Source organism: Bos mutus, chromosome 11 (genome assembly GCF_027580195.1).
Source record: "Bos mutus isolate GX-2022 chromosome 11, NWIPB_WYAK_1.1, whole genome shotgun sequence".
NCBI classification, from domain to species: Eukaryota; Metazoa; Chordata; class Mammalia; order Artiodactyla; family Bovidae; genus Bos; species Bos mutus.
The window spans coordinates 80,457,433-80,475,876 of record NC_091627.1 but is presented as its reverse complement, the minus strand read 5'-3'; the positions used below and the strand labels follow the sequence as shown (position 1 = coordinate 80,475,876).

At 43.7% G+C, this 18,444-nt stretch overlaps 1 protein-coding gene across 1 annotated transcript in view; it reads right to left on the bottom strand.

Annotated features, from left to right (window-relative positions):
- ABCG5 (ATP binding cassette subfamily G member 5) overlaps positions 1-18,101 on the bottom strand; it is a 30,910-nt gene extending 12,809 nt beyond the window's left edge. The window contains exons 1-7 of the mRNA XM_005910380.2: positions 17,965-18,101; positions 17,170-17,291; positions 8,098-8,234; positions 7,906-8,004; positions 3,290-3,422; positions 1,427-1,566; positions 312-441 (exon numbers count right to left, since the gene is read on the bottom strand). Of these exons, the coding sequence (XP_005910442.1) occupies positions 312-441; positions 1,427-1,566; positions 3,290-3,422; positions 7,906-8,004; positions 8,098-8,234; positions 17,170-17,291; positions 17,965-18,101 (898 nt within the window). The remainder of the gene's footprint in view (positions 1-311; positions 442-1,426; positions 1,567-3,289; positions 3,423-7,905; positions 8,005-8,097; positions 8,235-17,169; positions 17,292-17,964) is intronic.
- Between the last annotated feature and the right edge of the window lie 343 nt (positions 18,102-18,444).

The following is an 18,444-nucleotide window of genomic DNA, read 5'->3' as shown; positions in this document are numbered from 1 at the left end:
TTTTTCAATATTTTAAAGCTATCAGCAGGGCCATGAGGATCCCCATAGGCCTGTCTGGGAGAATCCAGATGTTCAGTTAGTTTTCCTTTGATCAAGTAGAAGGGCACCATTTCAAGAGAGATCCCCCACCTCATTCTGACAGGTCATCTATGGCAAGTTAATTGACTCGACCAAATTAATATTTTGAAGAGTAAAAATGCCAGAACAAAAGCAGAAATAAAATCCACTTGTACAGGTGTCATTTAAGCAGGAAGATGAGATGAGAAGGTTTTAAAAACATTTATGATCAGGAATGTGAAAGAAAAACTTACTATAAAAATCAAAAGGGTTTGAATGTTCAGGACAAGGGTAACCACAGCCACTGAAGAAATCAAGCATTTCCACCGGTGTCCCACAGAAAACCAGCTCTCCGCAGCTCAGGATGGCGATTTTGTCAAAGAGCTGATTGAACGACAGACAGTCTCAGTGTGTAATCAGGTAACTTCATCCTTATGGAAAACAAGCCTCAAGCAGTCAGTCCTCTGAGTGTCTCAGCCATTCATGAGTACTCTTACTGCGGCCATCGGAGCCACTCAAAATGCATCCCTACTCTTTCCAGCCTGGCTTGCCACTGTGGATCCTGCAGCCTCCCAGCTTGCACCCAGCATCATGTCTAGGATAGAAAGCAATTCATGGACCTGGCCAGACAACCAGGGTTTGAGTCCCAACCGTGCCCCTAAGTGAGAGACCTTGGACAAAGTTTTTTTTTAAATCTCAGATCTTCATCTATAAAAGTCAAATAAGAGCTCCCTAAAAGGATCCTGAGAGATTAAGGTGAGATTTTTGGATAGGAAATCTGTATGATTTAGAGGAAAAACACAGACTTGAAAGCCAACTATTAGTAGAACACGAAGGCCAGTTCCAGCTTTTTATTAACTGTGATGTTGGCTCCATTATGTATCATTTCTAAGTCTCACTCTTTCCCTCTGTAAAGTGAAAATACTGGTATCCACCTCAAAGGGTTGTGGTGTGGATTAAATGAGCTAGTGCATAGAAGTGTCTGGAACATGGTAGTTGTTTCAGCACCTTATGGTAGGTGCCAACCTCTGCCCTTCCCAAATCCAGAGCTATTGGCTTCAGTTGCTCTGGTTTAGTTAGATCCCTGCTAGTGGTAAAGAACCTGCCTGCCAATGAAGGTAGATGTAAGAGACACAGGTTCGATCCCTGGGTTGGGAAGATCTCCTGGAGGAGGGAACAGCAACACACTCCAGTATACTTGCCTGGAGAATCCCATGGACAGAGGAGCCTGGCGGGCTACAGTCCATGGGGTTGCAAAGAGTCGGACACGACTGAAGTGACTTAGCACACACGCATGCAGGTAGATCTCAGCCCAGCACACATATACCCACCCCTGACGAGTTGAGCTGGAACGAGACATCGCCCTCACCTGGAAGAGCTCAGAGCGGGGCTGGTGGATGGTGAGGATCACAATGCGGTCCCTGCGAGCCAGCTCTGCTAGGAGGACGACGATCTGATTTGCAGTCATGCAGTCCAGACCTGTGGTTGGCTCATCAAACAGCATGACCTCTGCAGGCAAAGAAAGGCCAAGCATCTGAGTCACTGCCAAGCCTGCATTCTGTGCTCTAGATTCAGAAAGTTGAATAGTTTCTTACTGAGCTGTCTTGTCCCATCCAAACAAATGCAGCCAGAGCCCAAGAGAAAACAACTGATCTGGGAGGGCCCAGCTCCCAACTCCTGAGCACATTTCAGCCTCAATCCTTGCAGGGACAAGGCAGCAACCAGATCAGTCCTCTCACATGGTACTATGGACCATTTTGGCTCCATCTGAGGTTAGGGTACCCCAGAAACCATAGACGGCAGCCCACCAGGCTCCCCTTGATTCTCCAGGCAATAACACTGGAGTGGGTTGCCATTTCCTTCTCCAGTGCATGAAAGCGAAAAGTGAAAGGGAAGTCGCTCAGTCGTGTCTGACTTTTAGCGACCCTATAGACTGCAGCCCACCAGGCTCCTCCGTCCATGGGATTTTCCAGGCAAGAGTACTGGAGTGGGGTACCATTGCCTTCTCTGAAAGGCTGAGAAGAGGCTGGTTAAAAGAACAAAATCTCAAAATTATAGTAAGTAAAGTCAGTCAGAGGAAGACAGATACTATGCGGTAGCACTTATACGTGGAATCTAAAATATGACACAAATGCATTAATCTACGAAACAGACCCACAGATACAGAGAACAGACTGGTGGTTGCCAAGGGGGGAGGGATGTAGGAAGGGATGGATTGGGAGTTTGGGATTAGCAGATGCAAAGTATTATATATAGCATGGATAAACAAGGTCCACCTGTATAATACAGGGAACTGTATTCAATATCCTGTGATAAATCATAATGGAAAAGAATACAAAGAAGAATGTATATATGTAATACTGAACCATTTTGAGGTACAGCATAAATTAACATTGTAAAGCAACTATATTTGAATAAAATAAATTTTAAAAAAGACACAATCTCACTTCATGTCTGCTGCTGCTAAGTCACTTCAGTCGTGTCCGACTCTGCACTTTCCAATACCAACTGGGTTTTCGCACTGCAAAAAAACTCTGACCCACGAAACAAAGTCCAAGATGGGGCAGGGATTTGAGTTCTTTAGAGGGTTTAACTGTAGCTTATTTCTACCCAAGAAGTATGGGGGCTCTTAAGAACATCCCTCTTATTTGCTCTGAAGAGCAGGCAGTCTTGATCTACCCCAATGCAAAGAAAGTATGCAGATCTATTATGTCTTCTTCCAAGTGCACAGAAGTGACAGTTTCCCCAGGTATTGGGGAAAATGACCAAGGCAGGAAGGAAAGATGGCCACCTCATCTTGGTGGCCCTTCCTCCAGTATACATACTTTCTCATATATCACTCAAAGTTCTGTTTTAATTCCTACCATTTCATAAATACTTCTAGTCATACCCAAACTCACTGCCTCTCCAGAGCAGACAGAGTGGCACTACCCTAGTAAGAAGCGAGGATGGATAGGGCAGGGTCCATATTCAAGGAAGACCTTAACTGAACATCAACACAGAAGCAGTGCTTCCAAGTCTATGAGCTGTTTTATACTTGGATGATGGAATCACCTTAGGAAATATATAGCATTTCCAAAGAAACTGGCTCCCCACTTTGAAAAACCTCAGTGGCTTCAGTTCAACACAACCCACTTTCCAAATGGAAACTTGTGAAGAAAGGGCTGAAAATGTCTGTAGACATGTGAAAGATGCCAGGCAGCAGCCAGTAGCAGTTCTGGGTCCCACTTACTGGGATCCTGGAGGAGCTGGGCTGCAATGGAGACTCGGCGCCTCTCACCATGGGAAATTCCCCCAAAGCTGTAGTTGCCAATCAGTTGATCTGCCACGTGGCTCAAACTCAGCTCCGTCATGACTGCCTCCACCTGTAAGACACAATGTCCAGGAAGGCTGGTCACTGCTGGGTTGCTGTTCCAATTCATAGGCTGAAGATGGCAGGGGAGAGGCAACACACTTCTCTTGAGTGCTTGGGCCACTTTTAGACTCACCACATCCTAGGAAAAGCACCCGTAATACAGAAGAATCCAATTTGGTTTAAATCACAATGGGTTTCCCTGGTGGCTCATTGGTAAAGAATTCACCTGCCAAGCAGGAGACATGGGTTCAATCCCTGAGTTGGGAAGATCCCCTGGAGAAGGAAATGGCAACCCACTCCAGTATCCTTGCCTTGGAAATCCCATGGACAGAGAAGCCTGGTAAGCTACAGTCCATGGGATCTCAAAGAGTCAGACATGACTTACCAACTAAACAACAACAAATTGGATTAAAATAAATGATATGAATTTGTTTTCCCTGAAAGACCTTAGAGCAACAAAAACTGCTTCTACTAGTTTCAGGGAAATTCAGTAGGAAGCAATGGAGATTTTGTTGAACTCCTGTTTTCAGATGCTACAGTTAGTCCAGCCCGTAAGAAAACTCCCAAAGGCGTAGTTACGATATAGCTTAATTTTTTAATCTTTGGTTTTTGAAACTTTATTATAATAAATGTTTCATATGTTTAAGAAAAGATTCAATTTCGTTTGAACTAAACCTCACTTTTCCTCTGTAACCCAAATAAGTCCTGGAGTCCCATGTGATCCAATTGCACTGTGGTTTTGGATCAAATATAATCCAGCTATCAAAAATAATTAAAAACAAAGCCAATCTTTATTTGAATCTCTTTAAGGACTTCAAAAGGGACCTAGTTTATAATCTGCAGCCACAAGGACTTTAAAAGGGACCTAGTTTATAATCTCCAGCCACACTTTAAAAAATTCCTTTTTCCCAATTCTTGTCACCCTGCTTATCTTATATCCTACAGCTCCCTGAAACCCTCTCCTTATTCAACTCAAAATAATAACCAGTAAAAAAAATTCTTTACTGACTCTCAAATCAAGAAGGTTGACCTTTTCCTTCCCTCTCCCTCTTTTCTTCCTCAGCTTATCCCTTCTCCAGAGACCCTTCAAAAATCTCTATTTCTGGCTCCCCCTTGATTGAGTACCCTTCTCTGTATTAGACCCTGGGGAAAGCAGATAGAAAGAGACTGAGAATACTTATATATAAGGCAATGAGTTTTGTTCCCATATATCTCTAATGAGATTGTGTTTCTTTTACAATGAAAAAATAAACAAAATACCACATTAAAAAATAACAACAACAAACTAAACTGGAGTAAGGGAGGGAATAACTTATGGAACAAAGTTCCAGAGGATACAGGGAGTCGGAGCAATGCACGAAGCTTTCACCAAAAGACAAGACACATCTGAAACAGATACAAAGGAATAATGAGGTGGTTAAAAATGCGTAAGTAAGCCAGAATGATCTATACTGGAAAAAAGAAGGTGTTTTCTTGCCATCAGAGTGGAAGGATCCTGGAACTGAGTTTCACTTGACATGGCAGGGTTTACATGTGCACCAGCCAGGGCAAATTTCTGAGCATCACTTTCATCTGCTCTGCAACAGCAAGAAAGGAGTAAAGCTTGCCCCTCCTGGCTCAGAAGGGATGGAGAGAGGAGACTTTTACTAAATCTGTTTCATATGTCTCTGGCTAGAAGCCTCTCCCATGTTTTGCAAACTGCACTGAGAACAGAATAATTCTCAGAGTTTTGAAGGGACCACGAGGATCATTGGGCTCATCAATCCTCTCCGTGCTATGTGATTTCACATAAACTGATTCATTCTTCGTATCAGCTCCAGGAAAGATGCATCAATACTCTATTACAGGGAAGAAAAGTCCATAGACTGCCAAAGGTCACAGCATTAACAAATGGCAGAGCTGGGACTGAAAGCAAGCCATGTGGCTTCTCAAGTGGTCCAAGAAGTATAAGGGCAGCACAGTCTGCCCACATCAATCACGGCTTTAAGCTTGGATTCGCAGAGGACAGAGGCGGATCTGTTGCACTTTCTGCTCTGTCTAGCCAAAGCTATGGTTTTTCCAGTGGTCATGTATGGATGTGAGAGTTGGACTATAAAGAAAGCTGAGCACCGAAGAATTGATCTTTTGAACAGCGGTGTTGGAGAAGACTCTTGAGAGTCCCTTGGACTGCAAGGAGATCAAACCAGTCAATGCTAATGGAAATCAGTCCTGAATATTCACTGGAAGGACTGATGCTGAAGCTGAAACTCCAATACTTGGGCCACCTGATGCGAAGAACTGACTCATTGGAAAAGACCCTGATGCTGGGAAAGATTGAAGGCAGGAGGAGAAGGGGATGACTGATGATGAGATGGTTGAGTGGCATCACCAACTTGATGGACATGAGTTTGAGCAAGCTCTGGGAGTTGGTGATGGACAGGGAAGCCTGGCATGTTGCAGTCCATGGGGTCGCAAAGAGTCGGACACGACTGAGTGACTGAACTGACTGACTGCTCTGTTTATCATAGATACTTCCTTCTCCCTAAACTACTTTGTCAGGATTTTACATCCTGTAGACTGTATCTGCTCAGAAAGTACCCTCAAGCAGGGAGAATAATATGATAGGAAATTCTGAAGGACATTTAGGGGCTGCAAGTGCCAGGAAGAGGGACCATTCACAGGAAGTGAATTTGCCATCGACCAATTTCGGATACCCTTGAATTTTCTGAGTATTTGTGCAAATATATGCATTTTCAGGATGGAAAGCTCAGTGGCTTTTTCAGATTCTCTCCCTGGGATATGTGATGTAAATGGATCACCATCTCAAAAGAACCTGCTTATGACTTCCTTTCTCCAACTCAAATACCAATGAGATCTTCTCCTACCCGTTTTAGAGAAAAAAATACTAAAGCAGGGAGACAAGCCTGCAGAGGGCTCATCTGCCACTGTCAGGGGGGGCTAAGTCATGGGAACATGCCTGTACCTCCCTGTGGAATGAACTCTAACCTCCATCTTTTCAGACCACAGTGGGGCCCAGGGAGGCATGACGGAGCCAGAGAACCTGGTTCGTGTCCCAGTTCTGCCGGTCTGAGGTGCTGGATCTCAGTCTCCTTGGGGATCAGTTTCTTGAGCTTAAAGACAGAAGTAATGCCTCCTTCATAGAGCTGATGCCAGAATGAAATCAGATACTGTGTGTGAACAAGGTCTGATGGATGTCAGCCAAGGGTGAGAGTACAGAGTATAAGATGGGAGAATTGCAGGAACTTTACAATGCCTTCTGAGCACTCCAATGTTCCAGGGAGGAACAGGGCTAGCCCTCACTCTGTGGGGCTGATGGCTCTTCTTGAAGGTTCCTCTGGTGTGAAAGCTATGCGCCAGGACATCCAGGACAGCGTGTCTTCTGACTGTGAAACAGAAGAATGCCCTTTCCTGACCCAGCATTATAACAGCAGGCCTGCTGGTACTCCAGACACCATTCAGACCTAGGTCCACTCACCACTCCCTGTCTGAGAGTCCAACACTTGGGTCAAGAGGAGTAACTCCCTGACAACAGGTTCAAAGGGGTCTGATAAAAATGGAGTGACTGCTGCCCTTCAGCTGAGATGGAGAATCCCTCAGAGCCTCAGTGGCATTGAAGAAAGACCAGCTTTGGCCACTGAAGTACAGATGTAATGTGTGTGCCCAGGAGGAACCTCGTTGAGCCTCAGGGTGGTGAAGTCTCTGAGGCAGATGTCATGGGCAGGAACCTCTTTCCCAGGGAACTGTGCCTGCTCTGCAGGTGGTACACGGGTCTGTTCTTGGTTCCCTGTGTGTTTCCAGTCCAGACAGAAATGAGACAATATTTTTAGGTGAGGTCCCTGCAAGTTTACCTACAACTACTTCCAAACTGGGTCCACTTAAGGAAACATTGGAACCTAGGAAGAGCTGACAATTCACCAGCTGAATCCAGTTTAGATGAAGCACATTCAAGATGTCTCAAAGAAAGCTGAGAAAAATCTCAACAGGACTGCAGGGCAGTGAATGAGGAAAACAATCATATCCGTTCAAATAGAGAGCTCCCAGGACAGCACCATCCAATAAAAATATAATGCAAGCCACACTCAGAATTTAAACATTTTACTGGCCATATTTAGACAGTGAAAATAAACAAGAGAAATGAATTTTAAGTGGTATAATTTCTTTATCCCTATACAACCAAAACAATACCACTGTGACCAATATTCAACATTTTAAAAATTACTAATGAGATATTTTATGCTCTGTGATTCCAGACTAATTTTCTAAAATCTGGTGTATATTTTACACTCATAGCACATCTCAATTAGGTCTAGTCATGTTTCAAGTCTCCCAAAGCCACATGACTAAAGCCACATTTCAAGTGCCACATTTGAAGCCCCATTAAGTGCCCCAAAGCCATAGTGGACAGAGCAGCTCTAGACTCTTAGTGAAGACTGATGGGGAGGAACGGGCAAATGGAGGGACGAGGGGGTATGAGGCCACAGTGAGGCACCCACCTTCTTCTGGAAGAAGCTCTGGGAACCGCGGCGGATGGCCAGGAGCGCCGTGTAGTTCAGCGTCTCGCGGACGGTGAGGTTGCTCAGCAGAGTGTCGCTCTGCGGCGAGGGACCTGTCAGCATCTTCCAAGGCGCCCCCCCCCCCGCCCCCACCACCTCCCAACTCCTGTGGGCGGGCCAGGATGCGGGCACCTGCAGGACGTAGGAGAAGCAGTCCTGGAACTGCTCCCTGTGCAGCTCCTGGCCGTTCACGAACACCTCCCCAAGCAAGGTCCCTGTGCGCCGCAGCCTCCCAGACATGGCGTCCAGCAGCGTGGTTTTCCCTGAGCCTGGGAGGCGACAAGAGAGGGCCTGGAGGAGGCCATGCACGAGGCCTCACAGGAACTTCCCAAGACCCTCGGTGAACCCGTTGTCCGGCCCTGACTTGCTCTCCCTTTGGCTTCATGGGCCAGACTCCTGGCTGGAATGAGTCCTTCCAGCTTGTCCCCTTTCAATGAGAGGGGATGAGCTGTTTCTCTCCTCCAGGTCTGAGCTGGAGGAGCTCTGTCTGCCCCTTTATTCTCTTTTAAAGCTGCTTGAGGCTGAAAAAGAAAACACAGGATCAGACTCAAATGAAAACCATGGCTCTTGGAAGCATTTGGATTCTAGGGCATTTGAATTTCTTTTTGTTTGTGACTCCCTGGGATCCTCTGCTGGTTCCTGGATGTAAAGGACTTGGCCCAGAGCCTCGCTAGTGTGGTTGAGTACCAGCAGCATCAGCACCATCTGAGAGCTTAGAAATGCAGAATCTCAGGCTCCAACTCCTAGCTCAGATTCTGCATTTTAACAAGATGCCTGGGTAGTTCTCATGCATATTGGAGTGTGAGAAGCACTAGCTTAGTGAGTCCTTCAGTAAAAACCAAGTTGGCCTCAGCCTACACTGAGAGCCTTGAGCATAATCCAGCAGGTTGTTGCTAAGAACTTTCCCACGAGATGGGATGAACTAACTTCCCTGTACTGGAGTGATTGGAAGGTGAGGTTTCTCCTGGTTTGCTTTGTCTAGGGTTAGAGTGATCTCTTAGAGTAAGACACCAGCTGGCCCTTCCCATTCTTGTTGGACACAAGCTTACATGGGCCCAGTTAATAGGGACAGGAAGAGGAGTCACCAGGCCTTTCCTGAGTAAGGCTGTTAAGAAGTTAGAATCAGTAAGAGAGGAAATTATCAGGAGGCTCTGGGCTCTCTGAGAAGATGGCAAGAGAATTCTACTGAGGATGTGATGACTTGTGCAAAACAAACGAAAGGATCTTTTGCTCAAATATTTTAAAGACACTGCTGGTTGCTTTGAGGGGTGCAAAGATGAAAAGCCAAGCTCCCGGAGCAGTGGTTTTCTTATCTGACCCACGACTGACAAAGCTCAGAATCAGCCCCAGTGTGTTCAGGTAGAGGTCAGCGTGGGGAAGGGAGCAGAGTGATTGAAAAGAAACAAAATGTGACTTCACTGGGGTTGTCTTACAAAACGTGCCCTCAAGTTTCTCAGTCACAATATTAAGCTTTGTCTGTGGTTCTTCTAACTAGGAGTTCCCTCAGCCTTACATTTCTAGCATCCCATCTCAACTCTAATAGACCCTCCAACAGCCTAAAGCCCCGATTCCAGTTCCACCACTACCTCAGAACTAGCCTTCTTGGGGCTGGTTTCTGTGTGTTGTTTGACCTCTCAGCTGCATTTGATACTGTTGCTTGCCCTTTTCTGTAAATCTCTCTCTTGGCTCGAGTGCCACCTCATCCTCTTGGCTCGAGTGCCACCTCATCCTCTTGGTTTAATCCTGTCAGTCTGGCTGCTCCTTCTCAGCCTCCAATGTGACCTTCAGGGTTCCTCTCATGTCACACATCCTCAGCGAGCAATGGTGAGCAACTACTTGCTTCTCAGCATGTGAGGGAACTGCTTCAGGTGGAGCTTCTCCAGCTCCATTCAAGCCTTCAGATGACTGCAGCCCCAGCTGACATCTGACTACAACCTCATGAGAGACTGCAGACAGAAGTATCCAACCGAGGCATACCAAATTTCTGACTTGTAGAAACACTGAGAGATAATACCTGATTTTTATTATTTTAAGTCACTTAGTTTGGGTATTTTTTAAACATGAAAATAGGTAACTAATACTGTCTTTTGTTTAAACATGTGTTAAATATTTATTAACTCATTTCTGGGGGTACCAGGAGGATAACAAAGCTCAAGCATAAAAGGGTATGAGAAACTAGTATGCATACTCAGGGAAGAAAAGAAGATTGGAGTAAATTGCAAAGTTACATGGTTAATGCCTTAGGATGTGACACCAAATGTCCAGGTAACAAAAGAAAAATAGATAAACTGGACTTCATGAAAATTTTAAACCTATGTTTTTCAACAAAGACATTATTCATAGTGTATTAAGGTAGTCCACAGAATGACAGAAAAATATTTGCAGATCTTATATCTGATAAGGGATTAATATTACAGAGAGAACTTCTAAAATTCAACAACAAACAAACCAACCACCTGATTCAAGACTGGGTAAAGGACTTAGGGAAACAGAAATCAAAACTACTGTGAGATATCCCTTCACACCTAATAGCTACTATCAAAACAAACAAACAAAACAGAAAATAACAAGTGTTGGCTAAGAAGTGGGAAAATTGGAACGCTTGTGCACTGTGGCTGGGAATATAAGATGGTACAGCCACTGTGGAAAACAGTATGGTGGTTTCTATAAAAACTGAAAATAGAATATGATCTAGCAATTCCACTTCTGGGTATATACCCTAAAGAACAGAAAAACGGGGTCTTGAAGAAAGATTTGTACACCCTTTTTCACAGCAGCATTATTCATGATAACTAAAATGTGGAAGGAAAGTGTCCATTAATGGATGAATTGATAAGCAAACTATGGGCTGTACATATAATGGAATATTATTCAATCTTAAAAATTAAAGAGATTCTGCAATATGCTGCAACATGGATGAACACTGCAAAGACTATGGTAACTGAAATAAGCTAGTCACAAGAAGATAAATATTGTATGATTCCACATATTTGAGGTACTTAGAGTAGTATGGGACATAAGTACACTTTCATAAGGACGGAAACTGTAGTGATGGTTGCCAGGACTGAGAGAAGGGCAGAAAGGGAGCTATTCTTTAATGGGAATATAGGTTCCATTTTACAAGATGCAAACTTGTGGGGATAGATGTCAGTGATGTTTGCACAACTCTGTGAATGCATTTAATACCACTGAACTGTATACTTAAAAATGGTTAACATGGTACACAAAAAAATCCTCAAAATGGCTTAACAACTTATGTATGAGATATGACACCATAAAATTCCTAGAAGAGAATATAGGCAAAACATTCCCTAACATAGATTATAATAATGTTTTCTTAGGTCAGTTTCCCAAGGCAAAAGAAAAGCAAAAAGAAACAAATAAACCTAATCAAACTTATAAGCTTTTTCATGGCAAAAGAAACCATAAACAAAATGAAAAGACAATCTATTGACTAGGAGAAAATATTTGCAAACATGTGACCAACCAGGGCTTAATTTGAAAATATACAAACAGCTCATACAGCCCAATTAAAAAATATAAAAATAAAAATAAAAAATGGGTGGAATACCTAAATAAACATTTCTCCAAAGAAAACATACGGATGGCCAACAGGCACATGAAAAGATGCTCAGCATAACTAATTTCTAAAGAAATGCAACTCACAGCTACAATGAGATATCACCTCACACTAGTCAGAATGGCCATCATGAAAAAGTCTATGCAATACATTGACGATCGAGGGCGTGTGGCAAAAAGGGAACCATCCTACAATGTTGGTGGGAATGCAAATTGCTACAGCTATAACAGAAAACAGTTATGGAAGCTCATTTAAAAACTAATAACAGCTATCACAAAATCCAGCAATCCCACCCTTGGGCATATGTCCAGAAAAGATGAAAACTCTAGTTCAGTAAGATATACACATCTCAGTGTTCACAGTGCACTATTTATAGTGACAAAGACATGGAAGCAACCTATGTGTCCACAGACAGATGAATGGATAAAATGAGGTATGTATACATATTGATATATGTTTGTATATATCTATGTATACACACACACAGGAATATTACTCAGCCATAAAAAAGAATGAAATAATGCCATCTGCAGCAATAGGAACTGAGAGATTATCATACTAATTAAACCAGAATTAAATACAGAATTAAGTCAGACAGAAAAAGACAAATATCATGTGATACCACTAATATGTGGAATCTTGAAAAATGATACAAGTGAACTTATTTACAAAATAGATAACAAACTCACAGACATAGAAAATTGAACTTACGGTTACCAAAGGGGAAATGGGGTAAGGGAGGGATACATTTAGGATCTGCAATTAAACATACACTCTACTTATATAAAGTATGTAAATAACAAGAATGTACTGTATGGCATAAGAAACTATACTCAGTATCTTATACTAGCCTACAATGAAAAAGAATCTGAAAAAGAACATATATATAATTGAATCTCCTTGCTTCACACTTGAAACTAACACAACATTGTCAACTGTACTTCAATAAAAAATTGACAAATAAAATGGTTAAAATGGCAAAGTTTATATTACACATATTTTACCACAATAAAGAAAAGGAAAAAAAAATAAAGGTTAATACCCTACAGGGCAATAAAACCATGACCTTCGGGATTATCTCTTCTAGAAGGACAAAAGTCATCTGTAACTAGACTTCTGCAAAGGAGCATGCAGCCTAGAGTCTAAGAATTACATGATAGATAATAATGAGTTCAATAAAATTACCTTCCCCCAGAGAGTGGCTGACTATAGGCAGGCTTGCATTAGACCATTCTCTAGTGAGACTGTGAACACCTAAGTCATCTTCTGCCTCACTAGTAAAGATTTGATAAAAATACCGCTTTAGATAAGACACCAATGAAATCATGTTATGAAACACTAAAAATAATTCATAGAATTAATTCATTTGCTTAATCATTTATTCAGCAAATACTTATTAAACACCTACTATGTGGCAAGCCCTGTCCTAGATATTGAGGATCCATCAGGGGAAAAAAAAAGACCAAGCTCCCACCCTCATGGAACTTGAAGTCTACCAAGAATTCATGTTCAGCACAAAAGGATGAACAGTCATAAAACCATGGTAAGCAATCATCAGAAACCAGCCCGTGAGCCCCTGGAACAGGGGGCCCCACCCTGTTCTGCTGAGATGTGTATGAAGCGTGATACTGGCCTGTGGGACACATTTCCAAGAAGTGGGTTCAATCCTTGTTGTGCTACATGCCACCCCTTTTATCCTACACAGAGAAGGCAGCAAGTGACACAATATTATGGGAATAACTCAGCTTTTCTCTTTAAAGAAGTATAATTATCAAAAGGAAAATTAGGATGACCCTGGGTGTTATGGTACATGCACACAATTAGAAATGGTTAAAAATTGAAAAAAGAAAATGAAAGGAGGGACTTTCCTAGTGGTCCAGTAGTTAGGACTCTGCATTTTTCAATGCTGAGGGCACGGGTTCAATCCCTCATGGGGAACTAAGATCCCATGAGCTATGTGGCATGGGCCAAGAAAAAACGAAATGAAAGGAAATCTCAGGAACATGTAACCCTTCTCATCAATGAATTCCTTTTCACCTCATCTTAACAGCACTCCTGCCACCATCCAGTTGTTCTCCCCACCCCTTGACTGTAGCAGGAGAGTGGCTGTGGATGTAACCCCCCGAGTCGAAAGAGGCTGACCACACTTAACTTCTATCACAGAATTACACTGCCCACCTCTATCGAAAACAGCAATGCCAAGTGGAGAGTAGCTGAAAGTGTCAACAATTTGCAAGCAAGAACCCAATCAAAACAGGGTCCTGGGAAGCAAATTTGTCAGAATCTTTCAACCTTAAAATGTGCAGTGTAGTGGACCCTGTGATGTGCCACATGGATGCCCTCTTCAGGGCCAACGCACCCTTTCCCCCACAGCTGTGCATCCTCAGCTGTGACCCTCACAGAGCGTTGCCCCAGCCCCAAAGAGCTGCACCCTCCCCTGCAATGACTGGCTGATGCAGGGAAAGAGGAGGGGAAGAAGAAGGTAGAGAACAGGCATGCAAATAGCCTCAGTGGAACCTGTAATATTTAGGGTGTTGTTTTTTTCCAAAAAAAAAAAAATGATCTGAAGTAAATATGGTATAAAGTTAAGATTTCATAAAGCTAGCTGTTAAGACAGGAATATTATTAACTATCTTGTCTGTGTGTTTAAGTGAAGTGAGTGAAAGTCGCTCAGTCATGTCTGACTCTTTGCAACCCCATGGAATAGTCTAATAGAATTCTCCAGGCCAGAATACTGGAGTGGGTAGCCTTTCCCCTCTCCAGGGGATCTCCCCAATCTGTGTGTTTAAAATACATCATAATTTTTAAAAGACCAGTACACATGGGGGGTAAACGGCATCCTTGTGCTTATTCAATTCCTATTCCCGTCTCCAGGAAGGGAAACTGGGTTTACTGAGCACCTCTATATACCAAGCACTATGTTAGGTGCTTTTCTCTGAAACAGGAATTAACTTACATGTTCAGCAGGATGTCATCTTTTTCAAGGATCTTTCAAAAGATTCTTTAAACCTTTAGATGGTTCTCTGAAGACCTATAAGACCTTCTAGAACTAACACCAAAAAAGATGTCCTTTTCATCATAGAGGATTGGAATGCAAAATTAGAAAGTCAGGAGATACCTGGAGTAAGAGGCAAGTTTGGCCTTGGAGTACAAAATGAAGCAGGGCAAAGGCTAACAGAGTTTTGCAAAGAGAATGAAATGATCATACCAAATACCCTCTTCCAACAACACAAAAGATGACTCTACACGTGGACACCACCAGATGGTCAATACTGAAATCAGATTGATTATATTCTTTGTTTGTAGCCAAAGATGGAAAAGCTCCTTACAGTCAGCAAAAATAAGACCAGGAGCTGATTGTGGCTGAGATCATGAGTTCCTAATTGCAAAATTCAGGCTTAAAGAAAGTAGGGAGAAACACTAGACCATTATTAAGGTATGACTAAAATCAAATCCCTTATGATCATACAGTGGAAGTGACAAATAGATTCAAGGGATTAGATCTGGTAGACAGAGTGCCTGATGAACTACGGACGGAGATTCATAACATTGTACAGGAGTTGGTGACCAAAACCACCTCCAAGAAAAAAAGAAATGCAAGAAGGCAAAGTGGTTGTCTGAGGAGGCCTTACAAAGAGCTAAAAAAGAAGAGAAGGTAAAGGCAAAGGAGAAAGGGAAAGATATACCCAACTGAATGCAGAGTTCCAGAGAATAGCAAGGAGAGATAAAAAGCCTTCTTAAGTGAACAATGCAAAGAAATAGAGGAAAACAATAGACTAGGAAAGACTAGAGATCTCTTCAAGAAAACTGGAGATACCAAGGGAACATTTCATGCAAAGATGGGCACAATAAAGGACAGAAATGGCAAGGACCTAACAGAAGCAGAAGAGATTAAGAAGGGGTGGCAAGAATACACAGAAGAACTATAAAAAGGTCTTTATGACACAGATAACCACTATGGTGTGGTCACTTACCTAGAGCCAAACATCCTTAAATGTGAAGTCATAAGGGCCTTAGGAAGCAATACTACAAACCAAGCTAGTGGAGGTGATGGAATTCCAGCTGAGTTATTTCAAATTCTAAAAGATGATGCTGTTAAAGTGCTGCACAACAAACTTGGAAAACTCAGCACTAGCCATAGGACAAGAAAAGGTCAGTTTTCATTCTAATCCAAAAGAAAGGCAATGCCAAAGAATGTTCAAACTACTGCACAATTGCACTCATTTCACATTCTAGCAAGGTAATGCTTGAGAGCCTACAAGCTAGGCTTTGGCAGTATGTGAACTGAGAACTTTCAGATGTATAAGCTGGGTTTAGAAAAGTAAGAGGAACTAGAGATACAATTGCCAACATTTGTTGGGTCATACAAAAAGCAAGGGAATTCCAAAAAACATCTACTTCTGCTTCATTGACTATGCTAAAGCCTTTGACTATGTGGATCACAACAAACTATGGAAAATTCTGAAAGAGATGGGAATACCAGACCACCTTTCCCGCCTCTGAGAAAATGTATGCAGGTCAAGAGGCAACAGTTAGAACCTTACATGGAAGAACTGGGCAATTAAAAATTGAGAAAGGAGTATATTGTCACCCTGCTTGTTTAACTTACTTGAGAGTATATCATGCAAAATGCCAGGCTGGATAACTCACAAGCTGGAATAAAGATTTCTGGGAGAAATGTCAACAACTTCAGATATGCAAATGAGACCACTCTAATGGCAGAAAGTGAAGAGAAACTAAAGAGCCTCTTGAGGAGGGTGAAAGAGAAGAGTGAGAAATCTGGCTTAAAACTCAACTTTCAAAAAACTGAGATCATGGTACCTGGTCCCATCACTTCATGGCAAATAGATGGGGAAAAACGGAAACAGTGAAAAACTTTATTTTCTTGGGCTCAAAAATCACTGCAGATGGTGACTACAGCCATGCAATTAAAAGACACTTGCTCCTTGGAAGAAAAGTTATGACAAACCTAGACAGCATATTAAAAAGCAGAGACATCACTTTGCTGGCACAGGTCAAAGCTATGGTTTTTCCAGTATTCGTGTATGGATGTGAGAGTTGGACCATAAAGAAGACTGAGGGTTGAAGAATTGATGCTTTTGAACTGTGGTGCTGGAGAAGACTCTTAAGGGTTCCTTGGACAGCAAGGAGAACAAACCAGTCTATCCTAAAGGAGATCAACTCTGAATATCCACTGAAAGGACTGAAGCTGAAGCTCCAATCCTTTGGTCACCTGATGCAAAGAGCCTACTCATTGGAAAAGACCTTGATGCTAGGAAAGACTGAGGACAGGAGGAAAAGGGGGCGATAGTGGATGAGATGGTTGGGTGGCATCACTGACTCATGAACATGAGTGTGAGCAAACTCCAGGAGATAATGAAGGAAAGGGCAGCTTGGAGTGCTGCAGTCCGTGGGATCACAAAGAGCCGGACGTGACTTAGCAACTAAACAACAACAACCAGGTTCTATTCATAGTCAGACATGCCATCAGATTTCATTCTAATGTCAGACTTCTGGCCATCCTGCTACAACTTAAACCCGTCTCCTTAGTGTGGTGTTCAAAACAAGCCAAAGCCTCTTCTGAGTCCTCATGGAAAATGTAGGGAACTCCCTCCTCAGCTTACCTGAGCTCCCTAAGATGCACATGATCTGCCCGCTCTCGACGTACAAGGAGACATCTTTGAGGATCTGCCTGGTCCACTTCTGTCGGCGAGATGCGATGTCCCACCAGGGCCCCACATGGTGGCTTTAAAGGAAACCACACAGGGGAAAGGCAGCATAGAAGATTCCAGACCCTTGTCCCCCAGCACCAGCCCCAGATCTGCTCAGCCCAAATTCTCTCTGGACAGGCTCCTAAGAGTGGCTTAGCCTCAGTGTCCTCTGCAGAACGTGGCAGGTAGTGACAGAAGATCACCTCTGTAAAGACTTTTCTGGCAGCTGCTCTGAATGCCAACTCTCTTTGACTGGATGACAGATGGCAAACAGGACACTGTTTATTCCTTCAATTGACCCTGCGTTCCTTCACCTGGTTTCATTACACCTCGTATTCCCAGTAGACCCATTTCCCAAGCCCTCACCATCTGAATAGGGCAGGTTATAGACCAGGGAGCCACAAGGGGAAGGGGCAAGGGGCAAAATGCAGGGGCAGGAGGCAGAGCACAGCTTCCAGTCTTAGCTTCCAGTCCCGCTGTGGGCCTGGAAGAGGAGGGGCCATTCACACTGGCTCCTAAGTTCCCTCCGGCAGCCCTTCCCCTCTACTCTCTCCACCTCCACCCACTAAAGACAAAGCCTGAGCCTCCGTGCATGCCTCCCATTAGGTGAGGAAAGCCAGCAGAGGGCAGAGGCCCATTCCCCTCAGGCCACAGCTGCCCCTGACCACAGCTCAAAGCTCCTGGCAGATGAAAGAGGCACCTCCTTACCTGACACTGTACGAGGCATGGAAAATGCCCAGGCTGTGTCGAGGCTTTGCAGGAACCTCCTCTAGGGAGCACTGAGAGCTTCTGTTTACTTGGAGTTCTGAGGACTCCCCAAGAGTCAAAAAGGGGAGTTCGCCCATGGCCAACAAGCAGCAGAGACTGGTGGATTTTCTGGCCTGACCCTCCCTGGAGTGGCCTCCGCCAAAGAGCTAGTGGCAGACTGTCCTGCCTGCTTCTCACCTGGCCCTGGAGCCCCTCCTCAGGACTTCCCAGCGGCGGGCCTGGGCTTGGTCGTGGATGCCATTATCTGATGTACCTTTAGCCAGTGTGTGTCTGTGTGTTATCTCAGCAGCGGGCAGAGCACACAGCCCGTGTTTGTGGGAGGGCTTGCCAGAGAGGAATGCTGGGAGCCAGACCAGAGGTTGCCCGGCTCTGGGAAGCAGACAACATTGGCCCTGGTCGGCAGCAGCTAAGCCCAAAGGA